Source organism: Zootoca vivipara, chromosome 3 (genome assembly GCF_963506605.1).
Source record: "Zootoca vivipara chromosome 3, rZooViv1.1, whole genome shotgun sequence".
NCBI lineage: Eukaryota > Metazoa > Chordata > Lepidosauria > Squamata > Lacertidae > Zootoca > Zootoca vivipara.
Genome location: NC_083278.1, coordinates 55,912,594 through 55,933,806, shown reverse-complemented (window position 1 = coordinate 55,933,806; position 21,213 = coordinate 55,912,594). Strand labels below are relative to the sequence as shown.

Below are 21,213 nucleotides of genomic sequence, written 5' to 3'. Positions count from 1 at the left end.
CAAAAACAGGAGCAAGCCTATACAAGATTCAACTACTTCTGAAACTCATTGTCTGTTTTATGATGGTAATTTGAAACTTTCTACCAATTTGACTTACTTTTGGATCATCTGCTGAAACAGTGTCAAATTTAGAATAGCCTTCCCCACTTTGGTTTTATCCAAATGTTCCGGCCACAAATTCTCCACTTGCATTTATTAGATATACACAGTGCTTTTTTTCTTAAAAAAATGTTTAGGGGAACTCTCATTTTGACTCAATCACCATTTTATAGTTCAATTCAAGAAAAGTGAATACATTAAATGGACAAAAGTACAAAGATTCACATAATGTTTAGGGGTATGCGTACCCCTGCGTACACCCCCCCAAAAAGCATTGGATATACATCTTGTTCCCTGAAATGTATTGAATCATAATTAAGTGCACTGTAACAATGAAAGCCTAATTCCCCATAGCCCGCCATGGAGAAATGATCCATATATTTGCAAATGTAAAAAAGCTATGCAACTATTAGAACATCCCCTCTAAAGGGTCTATTGCTGCCATCATCCTTGTGTTAACTCTGTGTTAGCAATAAAATGTTTCTGCCCTTGGAGCGGTTTTAATCTTTAGCAAAGATCCTAAATTTCAATGTCTGTTCGGAGATAAACGGCAGCTGCAATAGTAATTCTGTCATATCTTGTGACCATAGATATTCCCATATACTGTTATTTATGCTGCAAACATCCAGTTTTAAAGGTTTTGTCCTGATTCCCCGTAAACTGCTTAGCTGCAGTATATTTCAAAAACAGGAGCAAAGCTGACCAAGACTCAGCTACCATTGTGTAATCTTACTACAACACTTCGAAACTTCCCAACACTTTGACTTCATTTATGGGGCTTGCCACTGCTTCTAGGGTGTCAAGTCTGTATGCATGTTAGAACAGTCTTCTCCAACATGGGGAGGCTGGTGCTGGCTGGTGCTGGTGAGAAATGTAGTCCAAAGCATCAGAAGGGCACTATGTTGGGGAAGGTCATTAGCCATGATGGCTATGCTCTGCCTCCATGGTCAGAGGCAGAAATGCTTCTCAATGCCAGTTCCTGGAAACCACAGGAGGGGGTGTAAGCTCATCGGGCTGTGTTTCCCCAGCCACTCTGGCCGGCTTTCAGCAGAGTATAAAAACATATTTACATGAAAATGCTGCACACTTCACTGATAGATTTTTAACGAACTTGAGTACAGATAAGTTTCCAGAATTTGCAGGCTGTGCGCACACACGCACAATTCACAGTTGAAAACATACCTGGCCACCAATAAAAACAATACTGCTAACAGATAAGCCTTAATATTGCATGATAATTCAACAAGCTTCTGTTGTTCTAGATCTTGGAGCATGCTGCTGACTCACGAGTACTGCATAAAGGCAGACGGTTTTAATTGCATTGGCTTCAATAGCTTAGCTGAAGATGCCTAACTCTGTAGGATTGTGGCATTAATCAAACAGGTACTATATATAGATGGCAAACATGAATATGCACACAAATATATTCTGATTAGTTTAGAAGGCTGAAGGATGGCCTGTTTTGTGTGTGTGTGTGTGTGTGTGTGTGTGTGTGTGTGAGAGAGAGAGAGAGAGAGAGAGAGAGAGAGAGAGAGAGAGAGAGAGAGAGAGAGAGAGAGAGAGCTTTCTTTCAAACTGCAGTTTGTATCTCTGGTGGACTGCACTCTGCAGCCTTCTTGGGTGAGCAGACTTCCTGGGGGAAAAACCTCACAGCAGCCTCGACTTCACTTTCCTGTAAGTCAGGCATCCCCAAACTGTGGCCCTCCAGATGCTTTGGCCTACAACTCCCATGATCCCTAGCTAACAGGACCAGTGGTCAGGGATGATGGGAATTGTAGTCCAAAACATCTGGAGGGCCGAAGTTTGGGGATGCCTGCTGTAAGTGCAGGAAGGTGGGGAGGTTGCCTACCAAGTACCTGACAGCTGTCTGTTATCTGTTAAAGTGGTTTCTGCTTTTAAAGAAAGACCTTTTTTGGGATAAGAGGAAGAACTTCCTATACAAATTAGCCAGTGCACTGATCTGAGGTACTCAGTAGTCAGTCTTCCTGTTCCCAACACTTCAGTTATAGTCTAGGGAGAAGATATCATGAAGTAACTCCTCATGTAGGGCTTTTTTCAGATCAAGACATGTGAACGGCCAGGAGGCTCCAGAATGCCGGAGAAACGTTTGATAGAAGTTGTAAAAAAATGCACTATCACATTCACATCACAATGACAAGGAAAGGCTGGCATCATTTCATGTTTGTAAAATTTAGATGGTCAAGCAGCTGTGTACATTTTAAAACCTGATATTATATATAAAATACTTATTGTTAATGGGTGCTAACATTGTTTCTTTCTTCCCTCTCTCCCTTTTATCCTGCTTACAATAAAAAGTATAATAAACAAATACATGAACCCCCCCCACTGAAATTATAAAGACATTCTGAAGCCTCTTGTGAATGAAGCAGGGGGAAACAGGTGCCTCTTTCATGGGGGAAGAAACATTTACATAAATTGAAGGCAGACATTAATGGAAACTATGCATTTCTTCATGAGTCATTTGCATGACTTTCTCCTCTGCTGCTCATGATTCCTCTATTGTGGCTTGGTGTCCAAAGCTGATCCGTCTTCCTAGAGAGACCTTTCTAAATATTATTTTAAAATCCCCCCGCCCCCAATCTTTGCAACAGATAGAAGCCTACTGATTTTTAAATTTAAAAAAATACAGAGAAGAGCCTGCTGCATCAGGTCAGTGGCCCATCTGTTCTCATGATGTTCAACCAGAAGCCTATGGGAAGCCCACAAGCAAAGCCTGAGTACAACAGCACTCTCCCCTTCTGTGGTTTCCAGCAACTAGTATTCAGAAGCATACTGCCTCCTACTGTGGCAGTCGAACATATCCATCGGGCTTAGTAGCCGCTAGTAGCCTTATTATCCATTAATTTGCCTAATCCTTTTTTCTTTTTTTTAACAGCCATCCAAGTTAGTGGCCATCCCTGGCATGGTGGGAGCAAATTACATAGTTTAGCTAAGCAGAGTTTGAAAAATGTTAATAATTTAATAATGATAAATCTCTTGTCTCTCCCGAATCTTCCAACATTCAGCTTCATTGGATGACTCTTAGTTCTAGTTTTCTGAGAGAGGCAGAAAACCTTTTCTCTATCCACTTTCTTCATACAATGCACAGTGCTGTAAGCTTCTACCTTGTCGTCTTAACTTGCCTTTTCTCTAAACTAAAAATTACCAAATGCTGTAACCTTTTCTCCATTTTGAAGCTTGAAACGTGATGGGGGCTGACTTATATTGCTATGCATATAAGATTTCAGCTGTTTCCTAGCCACAAAACTATGGGTTGTATTGAAGGCTGCCCCAGCCCTCTGGCATAGATTTTAAGGATGTGCAGGGGGGAGAAGTGGAAGGGAAAGTCCCACTACAAGAGCAACAGTGTTGGAGACAACCCTATGATCCCCAGTCAAGGGCAGAGTTAAGGGTAGACCATAAATACCCTTGGCTTATGGTACTTGCATGCTTCTGAAAGGAACGCTATAATTACCCTAAAATGGAATAATAATTATATTTTCCTGTTTATGCAGCTAAAATGATGTCATTTAGGGGGAAAATGCATTATTATTTATTATTGTGTTATGCTATTATTTTATTATGATGGATAGTCACCAAAAATATAATTCAACTCCTCCAAAAGGTCTAGGTTTATTTAATGATGAAAACTGTAATTATTTTCTTGGTTCATTCCCCACAACATTAGAATTTGCTAAAAGCTTTCTATGTACATTCATAATTATCAATAATAACAGCCACTAATGCATTCCTGCAATTTACAGACCATGACTTTTAGCAATAGAAAATGTCCAATCTGTTGTACAAAAGGATACAGCATTTTAATAATAATCCATAAAATGCCTAGTAATGACTGGATCACAAGCTTTCTGAGGAGAGAAAGCACAATCAATTGATGTCTTCATCTTGTCCTTTTGACTCCATCCATAAAACCACAACCAAAAGAGAAACCCCATGTTTTATTCAGTATTTTATTACATAGATTGGTATGTGTTTAAGACTAGACCTGCACAATACAACTGAAAGGAGTAGCATCACATCTCATCGTTCTCTCTGTGGATTCAATACCACAGATATTGTGATGTGACATCATAAAGTTGCAAGCTTTGGCAACAGCCAATGAAGTGCAAGTGGAGAAAGGAGGGGATCCCACAACATGCTGACTTCGTGTCACACATCTCCCCTGATAAAACACTGCCAGAAGCAGAGCTCTTTTTTTAGCCAGAACTCGCCAGAACTCAGTTCTGGCACCACTCAGGTGGGTGCCATTTTCATTCTAAGAGGAGGGAGGTTTTTATGGTGAGTTCTGGCACCTTTTTTCTAGAAAAATATCACTGGCCAGAAATGTGAGGAAGTGGGGACATAGGTTGCTGCTTTTGGCAATGGTCTCACATTGGCCACAGCACATGTTTCCAGCCTAAGAAGCATTACTTGCTCTGGGGGATATCCGAAATTCTAAGGGCAAGCAAATAGACATAGCAATTGCTGATTTTGTGGATTCTCTCCTAGTGATTGAAAATAATTTGGAATGTCGTTCTGTTATTTTTTTCTTGGGGGGGGGGGAGAGGTAGATTATTTGCTGCAGTGACCGTTCCTTTTTTGCTTATCGTTATTTCACTATATATTTTTTAATGTGCCACTACTGAGGGTGGCAACGAAGCTCCTCTTTGAGCCATCAGCAGCAACTTCTCTCCCAACATTCCCTGGGAATCAATGTTATGCTACACAACATTCCCCATAGCATTTTGGAAAAGGGTGTGAGTGGAGTTATATGGTGAAAAAACAAGTGGAGCAGTGAGGAAGAGGTTGACATGAAGTGCAGAGGCCGGACTTCTGCAGTTTCCACTCATCCCTGATCTTTTCTAGTGGGGCTGCTCTCTTGCAACTAACAGGTAGCATTGATTTTGCTGCAGCAGCCTAATTTAACAGATGAAGCCTTTAGGCCTTTGGAGAAGGAGCTCTCAGTAGGCATTACTGGGAAGGGAGGTGACAAATTCCCTTCAGATTTTGCGATTCTGAATTACCACGGTATTTTTACTAGCTATTTTTGGAGAAACTGTTTGGTGACCATATTAGGGCTTAAGCTGATTAGCAAGTGGGCCATTTATATAATTATTTTCAGATGTTATGTTAATGAGGTCAGAAATAACTCAGGAGGGAGGCCAAGAAGACAGAAGAGGACCCTGGGAAGATTGCTCTTATGAAAAGCGGGGATGTCATAAACCTGGTCTTTCGGAAGCAACAGAGTTCATAAGGGTTGTGATACTTGTTCATTGAGTATAGCTGAAGGGACAAAGGAGGTTGTGAAAATAATTTGGGAAAGAGGAGTCCGCCCAGGTTGATCCTTTTCTAGGGCAAAAGCAGTACAGGGTGAGTGAGAATACAATTAAAAAATACACAGGAGAATCTTAGTAGTAAGAAGAGAGGCAGAACTTTCACAGATCTGTTGAAGGATGAGGCTGCTAATTTTGGTTGTGAAATGTACTATACTTGACTCAGTCACTCTCCATGGGAAGGGGAGAGCAAGTGATTTGTGGGTGTTAACTGAAAGGTCCGCTGAGTTTTGCCAAGAGTTTTGCTTAGTTGATTATACATCCCAGCTCACCTCATATCAAGTATCTTATTTCCGTCTGCACTGGTTTTATTAAGTAGCTCTACATGCCTTGTTCCCGGTTTCATTAGCCTATTTAATCCTAATGTTAGTAACTGGCTCTGTTTCTTCCCCCTTCAAATAAAATACACTCAGTAATTCTTCATTTAACTTTAATCTCTACTCTCATCCCCCATCAACTGGTGCTCTGGCTATTGTCACACAGGGTGTGGGATCAACGCTGCAGTCAAGATGGCAGCTTCAGGAGTCAGTGTGATAATGCTCCACAGGGAATGAGTAAAGGGAAGGGTGGAACCTCTTAGGTTATCTAAGCTATTTTCAATTTCTTGGATATTGAGCTGCAGCAGGAACAAATATAACATCGCGGTGTGTTATTTCTGGCACCTAACTAGATATTCTGTATTTGCATTAGCTAAAGGGAAATAAAGCCACTTCTCTTCTGTCACTCCAAGTCCTCTTAGTTGCACACCTGCCATAATCCAGCATTCTTGTGAACATCAAATGATAACAGCCTCCTAGAATCTATACACTTGCCGTTTCATCAAACTTACCATGGAAGGAGAAGAATGACAGGAGATGCGATGAGAAACCCAAAGCTTCCTACAGAGAAACTTCCTACAGAGTCTAATGCAAATGTATCTCAGGACTTGTTTGACTTCCGAATATACTAGGTTCAATTCCTCCCCACCCCCCGCAAAAAGATACACAGCTTGCAGAGCTTTCTGTAACACAATGACATTTCTTCAAAGGCCTACTTGGATCAAAGAAAACTGGAACTATGCCCGCTTCATGGAAGCACATTTGCCATTTTTTAACAACAAAGTGCTTGTGTTGTAATCTTTTTGCATTTCTAAGAACATTTAAAGATTAACTTTCAGTGTTCTAGACTCCAGTCTCAGCCCTAGACGTTCAATATTTGTATATAAAAAGTGCTCTGAAAAAGGTAATGCCATTGTTACCACCACTCTCTGTACACCAATAAATGCTCGTGTGAGTGTTCTATTCACACGAGCAATATATTGTGTTGGAGGATGTGATTTACAGAGGATTACTTCTTCCCTTGCACTAAGTCAGACTATTGGTCCCTCTAGCTCAATATTATCGATACTGATTGGAGGTTTTGTCATAAGTCTTTCCCATCCCTACCTGGAAATGTTGGAGATTAAACCTTGAACCTTTTGCAGGCAGGGGCGAACTCTCGTTTCCATCTGTAATGGCCATAAAAGTCCCGTTTTTCTATATATTTTTCCAATTTGTTTTATGCTGCTCCCTGTCCTGATACCTGGATGCTCAAGATTACATAGACAGGTAGAAATATAGGAACAAATGTCAGCACCAAAATTCAGCAGCAGAAACAAAGCATAAAGGTTACCTGCCGCAAGTCCAGTGTGATGGTCACATAGTGATATTCCAACCCATTCTGAATGCTGGGACTTTGCCACCAAGTATTCTTGCCATCAATTGCACTTGTTATGGGGTGTCGCTCTGTTGGAACATTAGTAAAATGCAAAAATAACAATGAAGCTAATTAGCAGTGAATGTGACTTGGCTTCCATCTCACTCACAAATTCCATTTCAACTGACTCAGCCAATTCAGTTACATACAGTAATTTACAACAACAAACAACAACAACAACAACAACAACAACAACAACAACAACAACAACAACAACAAGTAGTGTGTGAGAGGCACATATAATATCCTGGATAAAATTATTTTCCTGTGCTTGCAATAACACAACACAAGCTTTAGAAGTGCATCACAAAGATTTAGGATGAAATATATTTCCAAGACATAATCAGGAAGAGATTAAAGATGCAGATTAAACACAGAGAGGGATGATCTTTCCACGATTCCCCATACTTCTTACTCCTAAGGCCTCTTAAAACACAATGCTCTGTTGTAGTGTTTAGGCTATAGGCTGTTGTTTCGGAAAACAAGTTCTCATTATTTCAATGAGATTTTAAATACATTTCCCATGCACAGTGCATTGAAATGAACAGCAAATGCTCAGCAGCAGTGCCCAGAGAATTACACCCAATGAAGCTGTCAGCTGTTGTGAGAAGAAGATGAAGGAGGAGAAGTGGTAGTTGTGAACTGTGGATATGTCATACTGACAAATGGAGAATTTTTCAAGCACTATGGCTAGTTTTGCTAGTTAAGCTCAGTGGTATCAGGGTACAAATCCAGTGCTTTAAGTTGTGCTGCTGCCCTTCCTAATTCCAGTTGCCTAATTCCTAATTCCTGTAAATCAGTATCTAGAGAGTAAGCTCCATTTAATTCAGTAGGACTTCTGAGTAGACATGGTTATGATTGCCCTGTCAGTCTCTTGCAGACATCTTGGTCAGGACAATGCTGAAACGCCATCCACAGTTCCTAACTAGTGGTTACAGGTATCTAGCTAGGATATCAAAGTGTACAGGGCCCAGTTGCACATGCGTGCCCCAATCCAATGGATGGGTCCTTCCTTGTACATGCTGATCTTTCTTTTTGGATAACAGCAACAGATAACAGCAATGATTTGGATCCAACATGTAAAAAACCACATTAAAAACCACATTTTTAAAAATTTTGAGCCAGGGTGCTAATTTTATAAGCTTATGCTTTGATTCAAATCAGCAGTTCACTGAAGGAAAGGAATCCTGCCTCATCAGTGAAACAGCAGAATGTCTGAAGCACAATTAAAGCAGTTGTGGGAGGAATAGGTGTCAGTCTAAAAACTGCAAATGTCATAAACTGTAAGCAAATATCAAATGATTCAATAGCTCTAGAAGCATTAACAGTAGTGTGTTAAAAAATTAGGAAGAGAATTGAGTTATTGGATTCATATCAACAACATTTTAAAAATAAAATACCAAGAGCAGGGGAAAATGCATTCCTTTGCTCTCAATATTTTTTTTTACTATGTCTGATCTTTTTTGGGGGGGGCAATCAGTGGGAAAAAAATCTTAGCGGGGAAGAAATCAACTGTAAATCAAACCCAGGTCTCTGAGGTGATAGTGATAGAAGTTGTCTAATTGGAAATTTTGCTATCAGCCTCCTCAAGTCAAATTGATATAAGGGTTAGTCATGAAAAGGAGGAATGAGAGATGAATATACAATTAACTGTAATCCCATTACGGAAATTTAATCTTAATTAATTTAAAACCACTGATTAATTGCTGGAATGTATTCCCAATTTTAAAAGGGGAGAGATAAAATATACTATACACCACCAGGAAAAATGGGGTAGAACTGCAGGCTTAAGGACCAACCTCAATGATGAATGACAGGGGAGATAGCTCACACAGGCAACCCATCAAAGTGTGGTCTTTAATTTGTGCTCACACATGATTAACTGGGGAGTGTGTGTTCATTTCCTTCTACAGTAATTAAGGGGAGGTACACCAGATTCACAAATTCCAAGGGGACCATTTAAAGTCTGGTTACATTACATGGCATTCTTATTAAAGGGCCATCTCTGGGTAAATAAAACAGTTCATTCTGGCAAATGAACATTTTGCAAACCTTAAAATGTGATGAGATTGTATTGAAAGCCCGTGTATTTTAAAGGCTGGCTACACTGCAGACTAAAAACAGAGACTGGGTTGCAGAAGTACACACTTCTTAACAGAGGCTTAAAAGACTGGAGATGCTTCCATTGGTGGATTTTCTTCCCATGTCCAAAACCCGACCCAGTGTGCATGAATCAGCACATTCAATAACCAGGGCTATGAAGGTGCAATATTTTAACCAAGCATTATTATTAACAGTGATGCTAGACAGGATGGCTAGATGGACACACATCATGAAAGAAAAATTACACACGTACGATTGGGAATCCTACTGCGCAGGTCACAGAGCCGACACTGAAGGTTTCTTGCAGGTTGGTCAGGCACATGTTCAACCAACTTGCAGTACATTTCAGGCCCTGTTTCCCCACAGGTAGCATTTGTGGTGATGAGAGCATTAGAAGCCAAGTTCAGAACTGCTGGAAACAAACCTGAAAGAAAAAAAGAACATTTGTCATGGCGCAGTAATAAAACAGAATCCTATATAATAAAGTGCAAGTGTCTCTGCGTCCAGTATTCCCTGTGTCCACACTACTGCGCATGTGCCCCACGGACACAGGGATTGGACGCAGAGACTGGACACACACAGAGCCGGGGGGCGGAATGTGGTTCTCTCTCCCTCAACGGCTTCTCCTCCAAACCGCTGTTCCGCGCCTCGCCTCCCGACTAATGGCGCGAGGGGAAGAGGGAAAGGGACCGTGAGGGATTGAGACATGAGCGCGTGTTCCCCACCACCGCCGGGGGGTTCGTGTCCCCTCTGCCGCCGTTCCCCACCCCCCACCCCATCACCACATCCCAACCCCTCCCCCCACCCGGCGTGAGGTGGGCTCAGCTCTGGGTGGGTTGGGAAAGGCAAGGAGAAGGAGGCTGCTTTCCCCCCTTTTCTTTCCTACACTCCCCCCCGACGACCAGCAGCAAGCGGGCATCGCACACACGCGCACGCTCTCTCCCCCCCACCCCTCTGCCTACCGTTTCCCTTGCGGTGCAGGGTCAGAGGCAGACAGAAGCGGGGGCAGCGCATGGGGGGGGAGGAAGAGCAGCCAGGGGGGGAGGAGATGTTTGACAGGGAGCAGGGAGGGGGGCTGGTGGCAGCCGCCCGCCGCCCGCCCCTCTTTCCCTGCTTCGTGAAGCATCTCCTCCGCTACCCTGCGCCTCCACCGCGTTCAGCAAGAAGCCGGTGGCAGCGGAGGGATGCTGCTCATTCTTCCCTGCTAACCCTTCGCAAAAGCAGGCTCGAGCCCAGGGGGAGGGCAGGAAGGAAAGAGGGCCCTGGCCGCCCTTACCTTCCCCCCTCCCCTGCCTAGGCATGGACCGCGGCAGTGGAGGAGGAGGAGGTGGAGCAGCGACGGAGGAGCAGCACCGGTGGCAGCCCAGGAGAGTCCCGGCGCGTGTGGGTGGAGAAAAGAAGGGAGGGGGAGAGAGGGGGAATGGGCGGGGGGGGGAAATTGCATGTTCTAGCACCCGTTAATTTAATGGGTTTCAAGATACTAGTATTTCTATCATTCACATTGGTGCAGGAATTAAGATGCATGTAGTAGTAGTAGAAGAAGAATTTGGTAACATAGGCTGTAGATCCTAAACTGCTGTAGTGATTTCTGACGCTAAGATCATGCTTTTTATTGTATTTATTTCATTTATATTCCACCTTTCTCCCATCATGGAACTTATATCAGTTTGCAGAAGGTTCCCAAACCTGCCGAGCTTCAGCAATGTGACACAGGCCACACACACACACACACACACACACACACACACAATAGAAAATTAGTAGTGCAGTCAAGCAGTTTCATTAATGCCGATCCATAGATGTTAAAGAAAATGTTATTTTCTTCCCCATCTTCTGTGCCCCCAATATTTTTGTATTAATCAGTTGTTACCTTTTCAATATATCCACATTTATTTTACCTATTTAACAGAGGGTTGGTTTTTTTTTAATGTAATGCAACAAAACCCAACAGGTGCTTCAGCCTATGAAGGATATCACATCTCCAATTAAAAGCAGAACCATTGTGTGTGTTGTGTAGCAAGGAGAAGGAGGAGGAAATCCCAAAATATTAAGTAGTAAGTTGGATCAAATATTAAGATTTCCCACAAAAGAAAGATCATGTGGGCTGAGGATATGAAAAGCTTAAGACATCAACACTGTGGGTTTGTGTCTGAGAGCTATGCTGGATCTAATGTTTGCCACCCCCATGTTTGGCTGTATTCCCTGAATCTAGCTCCAGACTTTAATGAGCACAAAACCTAATCTCAGCTAAAATTGCCAAGGATGGGCTTGAATGTGTAACAGATTTTCAAAGCTTTTCTCCTCTTTCCCCTTGCTAAATTAATGCATTTTGATCTCCCATCTCAGTTCTCTTGTCTGTCCCCGCAATTAACCTGTGTGCCATTTAATTACTGACCTTTTCGGTCATGGTACAGTTATCCTCTGACATTCTAAGTTAGTGACTCCAATGCTCCTTTTAAAAGCCATGTTCAACATATTGCCTAAGCAAGGCACCCAATTAGCTGCTAACTTGTCCAATTTGTACAACCAGTCAATCAATAGCCAGGACTTTATTGAATTTGCACCTCACCAGGGTTTTTGCAGATTACACACCCCTGCTTTAGTGTGTTTTAAAGTGTATATATAATTTGTAGCTCCCTCCCCACAAAAAAAACCCTCCACTAAGATATATTTATGACTCTATGCAGGGAAGTTACAGAGTCAAGACTGAGTACTGAAAGAGCAAATGAGTAGTCAGAAGCTATAGCACCTCCAGGTTTACTTAAAACCTCAGGCTCTGCATCATGAATAATATAAAAGCCAGCAATCTAGGCATAGCAGGAAGACCAGCAGCCTGCTTTAAAGTGCACCACATATAGTTTCAGCTAATGGGAACATCACATAAGCTCATAATATAGTGAGGCCGGCAAGAATTTACAGTATGGGATGTTGGAAAAATATATTGAAAGAATATAAAAGGAGGTGGTGGGAAAAAATGTCAGGGAGGAAACAGATGCACACAGACACACAGCTATGCGTACTTTATGTCTCTTACTCTTAATCCTCTCTCACACACTCTCACAAAACCCACATGAAATGCATTATTTTATTTTCCCCATGAGGACACCCTGGCCTTTTAGGGACAAACTAGATATTATATGCAGATGCATCTAATGGTGCCCTTATTGTTTTTGTTATAATCTGGAGGAGGGGAGAGGTGTTTGGAATCTGGAATCAAGAATGGAAGAGCAACTCATGGAGAGTGCATCACACTTTCCCAGTCAGCTGTTTAAAACCAACCACCTCCCTAAATGATCATTGCCCCTGGCAAATATTTCAGCCATTCAAGGGTCTAGGATGCTGCCCAGCATGGTTGGCCTATCGAGGAGTGGAGTAGATGGTACTGGCCCCATGAGAATGTCTTGTCACTGCCAGATGACTCCTCTTCCAACAGAGGTGCCAGCTTGTAAGGGTGATGGGGCATCAACATCGCACACATGACATGAGGATGTCATCATTATTGTTGAGAAGAAAGCTGTGGTATTGCCTGGTGCCTTCATTATACACCTTTAGGCACCAAGCAAAAATGTTCCTCTTTAACCGGGCCTGTGGTTGATTGACATCCTATGCCCTTTTAAAATGTGTATGTGTGTGGGGGGGGGGTCATTGAGTTGTTATTTTTATTTTGTTTATGTACTTTGTGATTTTATATTCTGATTTTATCCCGTGAACCACCCTGAGACCTGAAGGTATAGGGTGGTATATAGATTATAGTAATAATGTGTGTGTTGTGTTGGAGGGGAACAGTATCATCATGGCCATGCTCTGAGATTGGCCAATGTGTGTTCATGGGGTGGCTGGGACTGCTGGCCAGTGGCAGTTCTGTCAAGGATTTTGGGACTACAACAGCCACATTTGCAATGGGTTTTTTCTTGCAATGGTTTTCTACCTCCTGCCTTGCACTGGGCACATATAAAATGCAGTGGCCATTTTGTGGGCATAGCACAGCAACGTATCCCCAAACTGGGCATAATTGCATTATAGGATTGCTTTATCCATGTCCCAGCACACTTGTGTCTAATTCACTGCTGAGCATGCTGTAACTTCCATGAGACATTTCCACTGCTGCTGCCAGGAAAATATGAAGGGGCCAAGGCTTCCATTTCATGATGATATTATAGATATGAGGACCTAGGGAACAAAACCTGGAAGGGGGGGCATTTCCTCCTAGGTCTTTTTTTGGGGGGGAGCACACACACACAAAAACACTCTTGAAGAAATCAGAAAAATGGGTTCTTCTTTCAGTTTCCTGTCTCTGCCCCCCCACCCCAACCCCCACATCTTTAGATGGGGTTCAAATTTCCTGGGGGGACTGGACTATAGTTGATATTTTGCAAAACAAATTGCAATTCTGATCCTAATTCTGAATTGGATAGGGAATTTTGCCTATCACCAATAAGAAATCTCTCAAATTCATTTTAAAGCATCTTTTTATTTAACATCTTTATGTTAATTGCTATTTACCAACTGCTATTGTAAATGGACAGGGATCTTTAAATCATAGACATGTTTAAATTGAGGGTATTAATAAGCTTTTAAAGAGTTACACTTCTATTCTCATTTATTCTTTCATTATTTCATGTTGGATTTAATGGTGACTCAGGAGAATGTCAACTTTAAATAAGAACCCATTTCTTAATTTCATTTTGATTAGTACTTTGTGCTTTGCAAACTTCTAAAGGACCATATACTGGCTTGTGTTATGGCTTGAAGCATGTTGAGATAGCTGGCTTGCTAGGAAGTGAGCAACAATAAAACCTAAAATAGGGGAACAATTGGTTGCCAATCAAAATGCCCCCCCCACCAAGAATATTACTTTCCTTTCAGACATGGGGAAATACCCTCTGAACAAATGCACCTATACTACTTCTGCCCTGGAGGAAGCATTTATCAGCTCTTTATAAATAGAAACACTAGACTCAGGGACTTAAGATGTTCCCTGGATAGTTGGTTTGGTTAATTCCAGTAATTTTAAAGAAAGTATTGAATACATGCACCATTCACAGAAGCACACATACATTATATGTGGCTGTTTTTGTAACAGTTCATCAAAATTGTCTGGAAGAAAATACCACTCCCAACTGTGCCAACATGTCATTAACTGAGAACAAAATTTGACCTCATAATACAACACATTATCAGCATGAACACAAGCAACGGTTGTTAGATGTTTTATTACAGAGACATTGTCAATGTCCCAGTGTTTCGGAGAGAAGGAACCTTGTCATATCCAACCCCCTGCTGGCATACATGAGCGTAGATGGCAGGCAGAGCACAAAAGCACCAGAAGGTGAATGAGCTCTCCTACCATGAACTCAAACACTGCAGTTGCTGCTGATGGATTGCCAAGCCTTGGAGCTGGCATTTTAATACATTTGCTACACAGCTGATAAGGATAAAAGCCCTTTGTTGGTAAGGGGTGGGTGTTCTTTGGTTCTTTGTATGTATGCTTTGTTGTTGTTAAATGTTTTGAAGTTGGAACTGCAGTCTTTCCTGAACAGGTCACCTCTGTATGTTCACAGTCACTTGTGATCTAGTGCTGGGCACTCAGCGCTAATCAGAATATTTCATTTGCCTTTGCGTAATTTTGGAACATCATGTCCAAATAGCATCTCTGAAATACAGGAGTGAAATATTTCTCCAAATACCTATAAGCCTGTGATATCCTCTAGATTGAATTATGGCTGCAAAATAAATGAATAAATGCTAAGGCACAATGAAAACACCATCCACCAGGAATTTATAGTCCACAATTTATTTATCATCTGAGTCGGCAAAATGTAAATATGCTTTTAAGGAAGACACAAGAAGTAAATAAGCTTGATTGTCGGTCCCTTGTTTTCCCATCCAATGAAAAACACATTAGTCTGTTCCACCAACAACTTGTTAGTGTTTAAAACCTGTCTGCTTGACCAATAAACAAAACTGAACTGAACCAGCAGCTTCCTCAACAAAAGGCATCCCAGGAACAAATTGTTTTGGAACCAATCTGAAAACCATTTCACTCTGGCAATACTATGCGTAGTACTGATTAAAACGTTGCTTTATTCCTAAGCAAAATCCACCTGGATGTGGTTAAGAATAAATTAGACAATCAGAATGTTGCAAAGGGAGAGTGGGAAGTATGTCAGCAATGGAAATATTATTGTGCTCTTGTATCAAACAGGGAATTTTATTCACTACCCAAAAGTTTGTGTGTGTCAGAGAAGCTGGCTGCTAACTATTGTTACACTATGTTGCCAATTTGGGTAGGATACAGTAGGAAAGATTGGCAGCCCTCGATTTCTGGATGCTTCTGGCAATGGAAAAATTTGCATTCCGCATACGTAGTCCTATTCCACCTTGCCTCATACTTAGAGGAACAGAATAACTGGAAGATACTCTAAATAAGATGGTGCCAGGTAAAACAAAACAAAAAAAAACCCTCACTTTGTCTTTCTTCTCTTTCCCTCACATTCTTTTTACTTTGTACCAGCCTTATGTCTGCTTTGATATTCAGATTGAATTGAATTTGTAGTCATTGCAACCACAGCTAGACTAAGAAAGCATATTTAATTTAGCATATAACAAATAGTATGGTAAGATGGATTTGTGAAAGCCTACACATTTTACTTTTCTTTATTTGGCTTTCTTAGAAGGTAGAATGGCCTTCTTTTCCTACATCTCCACCACCTCTCCAGTAGGTCATGGTGAACTGCAAGTATATCAATGAGTCCTCCTGCCCAGTTAAGACATAGGCATAATATTATATAGGCATTTTTGAAATGCAGCTTGGTTCCCCACTTAAAAATACGCACACCTAAAAACATACATATAAATAAAAAATAAAGCAAATTACCAATGGATATTTATTTTTAAGTTTAAATTCTACACAACACTAGCAATTCCTCTTTTATTTACTTATTTGGTGTTAACAGGGCAATCCAAATACCCTTTGTGCCAGGCTGGAGTGGAGGGGTTGAATGGACGAAGGTGTCCCTCTGCCTAGTCCCGTGGGCCTCCATCAGCCTCTGCTGGCCATTGCCTGTGCAGTGACATCAGTTGGCACAGAGCTCCCCTTCCTGCCTGGAAGGCGTGGCAAAGTGATGTTGGCTGGATCCCTGCTGGAAATGAGGGAATGGGGTGGACCTGAGATGGCCTAGATCAGGGGTTCCCAACAAAATTTTCTCGAGGACCCCTTATTGAGCCGCTATTGTGACAAGGACCCCCATTAATTCCTAATCCTAAAATTAAAAAGTGAGAGCCAAATTAAGAGTCTTTTTAATACGTTTTTTACAGTTACAACAGAGTACTCCATCAGTATACAGTTAGTTTTAATTTTCAGTTCTTAATGAGATGAGTTAAATCTGTCCTTTGAGTTCATTATTTCTGAAATATTAGGTTCCAAACTTGAAACTTTCACTCTGAAATCTGGGGTTGCGCGCTCATCTCACATTATTGGCCGAGGGAGCCGGCGTATAGCTTCCAGGTCATGTGGCCAGCATGACAAAGCCGCTTCTGGCGAACCAGAGCAGCACATGGAAACGCCGTTTACCTTCCCGCTGTAGCGGTTCCTATTTATCTACTTGCATTTTGACGTGCTTTCGAACTGCTAGGTTGGCAGGAGCTGGGACCAAGCAACGGGAGCTCACCCCGTCACAGGGATTCGAACCTCCAACCTTCTGGTCAGCAAGCCCTAGGCTCAGTGGTTTAACCACAATGCCACCTGGGTCCCCTAAATTCAGGAACGAAGCAAAAATTGAGAGCAGGAATGGCTGAGGACTTAAGTAGAGAACACTTGGCAGAGTAGCCGTTGGATCTTACTCTCCCAGTCACAGTTTTAAATTATTCCTATATCTTTCCACGCAATAGTAGCTCACCGCATTTAACCGTCTCAACTCGATGTGTCCTTTAACAGTTACTTTCAAGGTCTGTTCTCTCTCCTTTCCCGTCTTAAATGGACACAGTCTTAAGTAGATACAGTCTTAAATGGATACAGTTTTACACCGATACAAAGTGTTCAGTGCTATCTCTGTTGCCAGGGACAGCCTCCCAGTAACAGTCTTGTATGAATATATGGCCCAATTGTATATGATCCGGCTTGGAATGGCTTCAAATAGCTCCTGGGAAAGATCCTTTTTACACTTTTTTACTCTTTTATCCTTTACCTTAGCAAAGCTCAGGGCTGCCCTGGTGGCCGCACCCCCGTTCCTCCCGAACGCAGGGAGCACAGGGAGACGCAGGAAACCACAAGGGAGAAACAGGGAACCACCAGTCTCTCAGTCTGAAAAACGCAAGTTCCAGTTGGTAATGCTTATGAAGCAGAAGTTGTTAGACTTTTATCATCCCCTTTGTCAGCCCACGAAACGTATTTTTAATCCCGTCGTTGTTTCCGCTACTCAGCTGATTTGACTCCCACTCTGTCTCTCTTACCGCTCCGCTTCCAGCGCCATTTTATCTAGCCGCCTCCGGTAAATCCCCTTAAGGTTGTACCTTTAGTTTCCTCGGGGGGGGGGGGGGTGGTGGTGTTTGGTTTCCTCTTCTTTACGTCTGTGTAGTCACCTCTTTCCTCCCTCGACCTCAGGAAACACCCGGCTTTGGGGTGCTTCTCTGCTTCTCCGTGGAGCTCAGTGGCAGCGCTTGCAAGGCACGGTGAATCTTGGCGTTCGCGACTTCAATCCTGCTCCCTCCAACTCGTTTCTGAGTTGGTCTCCGAGCAGGAGAGTCGCTTGAACGCAATAAGACTCTAGGGTTTTGAGGTTTGCGGAGCCCTAGCAAGCCTCCTTTTTGCCTTCGCAAGCTCAGGGTTTCTCCGGAGAGCTCACCCCGCGCTCCTTCCCGGTCTGCGGAGGAAACAGGAAACAAGAAGTCCCAGTTGCGGAGCTGCGCGCCAGCGTGCCGGCCGCCATCTTGCCTCGCTGGAAGTCCCAGTCGCGGACCCCTCTGGCATAGCTCGCGGACCCCTGGGGGTCCGCGGACCACCAGTTGGGAAACTCAGGCCTAGATAGAATCCATTGTATCCCTAGCCAGTGCCACTACTATCAGGTGATATGGGGCCTGATGGCTTTAACAATTGTTTCCTGAAGGCATGTAAGATTAAAGGTGCTTAAAGCAGGCCAGTGTAATTTTTGACCCACCAAACTGAACACAGACCACCAGTCACATATTTTAGCCTACCCAGCACTTAACACCTGAGCCCATTTGCATATCAAAGCTGGCAGCAAAAGAGTAGGATCCTGCGTCATCTATGGCTGGTGGCCTTGGTGGGTCACAATTTCAGCAGGCCAAAGTTAAAGCCTAGAAAAGACAACCCTATGCACATACAAACATTCCTAGTTTTTAAAACTGCAAATCGAAAATGCATTTTGTAAAAGATTATGGAAATGCATTCAACTTCTCTCCACCACTGTTTTGTGACTAATATTGTTACACTTTTCCCTAATGCAGCACTATTTGGTCCAACTACTTTCTCTGCAAACACCACTTGCTGCTTCAAAGAAGGAAAGGAAAACACTGCTTAAATTTCAGCTTAACTTTGCCAACCCCATCTTCCAGGTCTGCAGGGGAAAGCTTGAAATGCCACTAAATTTGTATCGAATACTCAAAGGCAGCTTAAAAAAACAACAACTGTCTTTTTCAGATGTTCTAAGAAGCATCCATCCACACACACACACACACACACACACACACACACAGCAGCAGCAGAGAACAGAAGAGAAAGAAAGTTCCCTGTTGTAGTACTAAACTATGCTGGTGTGTGGGAACACAGTGAGTAGGCACAGAAAAACTCTGGGGCAAAGCAAAACAAAACATTGCAGCAAAGGATAATTTCCAGCTGTGCACCACAGGGAGCAACTTAATGCACTCAATCCACAATGTAAAAGAACACTTTTATACAACTGGAAAATAAGTTCCATTTTAAGAAATCACTGTCCAAGCACAGCAGTGCTTGCAGACTGGAAAATATGATGTTAAAAACTATTTGTCCAGAGGCAAACAAAATCCAATACCACCGCCTTTCAGTTCATGTTTACTGCTCTGATCAACTGCTCCTACAGCGTTAAACAGCTCTGTTATCTTTTCTTGTTTAAAAGAGAACTAATGCATTTTTGTGGTGTTGCCACTTCTTTCAGGGGATGCTCTTTTCATTTTATTCTTTTCTGCTTTAATCCCAAGAACTTTTCTCTCTTTTAGACTAGCAACTTTTCCCCACTCTGTCAAAAGCATACCCTTATAATGTATGGTTTCCTCCCTGAAAATCCATGTGAGTTAATCATAGACATTATGATATGTGTATAAACAAAATAGATCTCTGTTGCTTTCCAGTTAAATATGAGGTCAATGTGTCTAACTGCTAACCAGAAGGTTGGTAGTTCGAGCCCCCAAGGGATGGTTGTGGGCAGGATTCCTCAGAGTATCTTCCAACTCTATAATTCTATTATTCTAGCACCTGTTTAGTATTTATAGGGCTTCTGTTTAATCTGGCTTTCAGATCATTGATCTCAGAGGAGGTCAGAGTCTGCTTTTACCATTTTTTTAAAATGATTCTCATTGACTAGTATGAGGGAAACAGGAGCAAGAAACCATGAAAATAGGGGAAATACCTGCTCTCCGACTGGGCACTGGAAACTCCCCCAAAGTCTAGGCTCAGGTCACTATCAAGGGTCACCATAATAGGGCAACTTCTGAGACTCCCACTCCAGCAGGAGAGGGCAGTCTAACATAGACCCCTGGAATCTCCTAACCATTGCTCACCTGTTCTCATATCTTAGGCTGAAAAGGACTGAACAAGTGCAGGATGGTCATGGTGAGAAGGAGCAGCAACAGCTGCAGCTGCCATCACCAGATTGTTCACTGGCTCTTCTCACACTGGCCACTGTAAACAATCAGGCACCCAGTTCTCACTGCCTTCAGCAGTCTGATGACTTTGTCCATTGCTGTCTGAATCTCCCCCCACCCAACCCAGCTCAGTTCATACAGTTAGTGTTTCTAAACAAGCACACTGGCAGCTTCCTATAGTCCTCTGGGCAATCATACTGACTGGCTGAACAAAGGCTTGATACTTGGTTTTCTTTTTTAGAAACCTTTGTTTTCCTTACCCAAGAACAAAATGGCATGATTCTAAGAAAATGTACCCCTTTCAGTAAGCAACGTAGAATTTTGGAAGCCAACTAACAACTCTCACTGCCACAAATGTTTTTATGCCTTTCCTCCTTTCTTTTCCTTCCCTGAATTAACAAAATATTACAAACCTATGCTCACTCTAGGATGATTTTTAAATGACAAAAGAATAAATGCTTGAAATTCAAATCCTAGGAAGGAAAGTAAAACTTCAATCAGAGAGGTGTTAGCCGACATGGTAATAATCTAATATTCATGAATATTAAAGTAAGCGTAGAAGAATATTTAAACTGGCTTTACAGTGTTTTCAAGCCAGATGTCTGTTGGCATTTATAGGCAGGATCTCTGTACTGTTCACCAAGATGCATAATTTTCTGTGCACTAATTCTCAGCCATGGTATGTAGTCATTGCTTTTCTGACAGCCATCTGCTCTGAGCTCTCCATCCTCAGCACGAACTGGGATTGAGGAAGCAAACAAACAGTTTTGGAAGGGAAGCTGGGATTGGGTTATTGCATTAAATTCTTGTGAAATGTTATGGTTTCAAAGGAATTGTCAAATCCTAGTTTAGCAATGAACTAGCTAGGCAGCCTCTAACAAATCAGTTGTTCCTCCTCCGTTCTTCATATATAAAGAAGAATGATGTTTATGTAACTTCCAGCTTGTTTGAGATAATAAATGGGAGTGATTGAAAACGTTGAGACAGAGCCCAGCACACTGGAATCAACAGACCTCAATGTTATATATAGGTTTGTGCTCCATCTCACCTGTATTCACTTTCCTTTTCTCTCTAAGGAACTCAAAGT

General features: G+C 42.2%; 1 protein-coding gene across 8 annotated transcripts in view; it reads right to left on the bottom strand.

Annotated features, from left to right (window-relative positions):
* LAMA2 (laminin subunit alpha 2) overlaps positions 1–21,213 on the bottom strand; it is a 377,555-nt gene that overhangs the window by 268,764 nt on the left and 87,578 nt on the right. For all 8 annotated transcript variants that reach the window (XM_060272671.1, XM_035109029.2, XM_060272672.1 and 5 more), the window contains exons 2-3: positions 9,523–9,693; positions 7,083–7,195 (exon numbers count right to left, since the gene is read on the bottom strand). In XM_060272671.1, the coding sequence (XP_060128654.1) occupies positions 7,083–7,195; positions 9,523–9,693 (284 nt within the window). The remainder of the gene's footprint in view (positions 1–7,082; positions 7,196–9,522; positions 9,694–21,213) is intronic.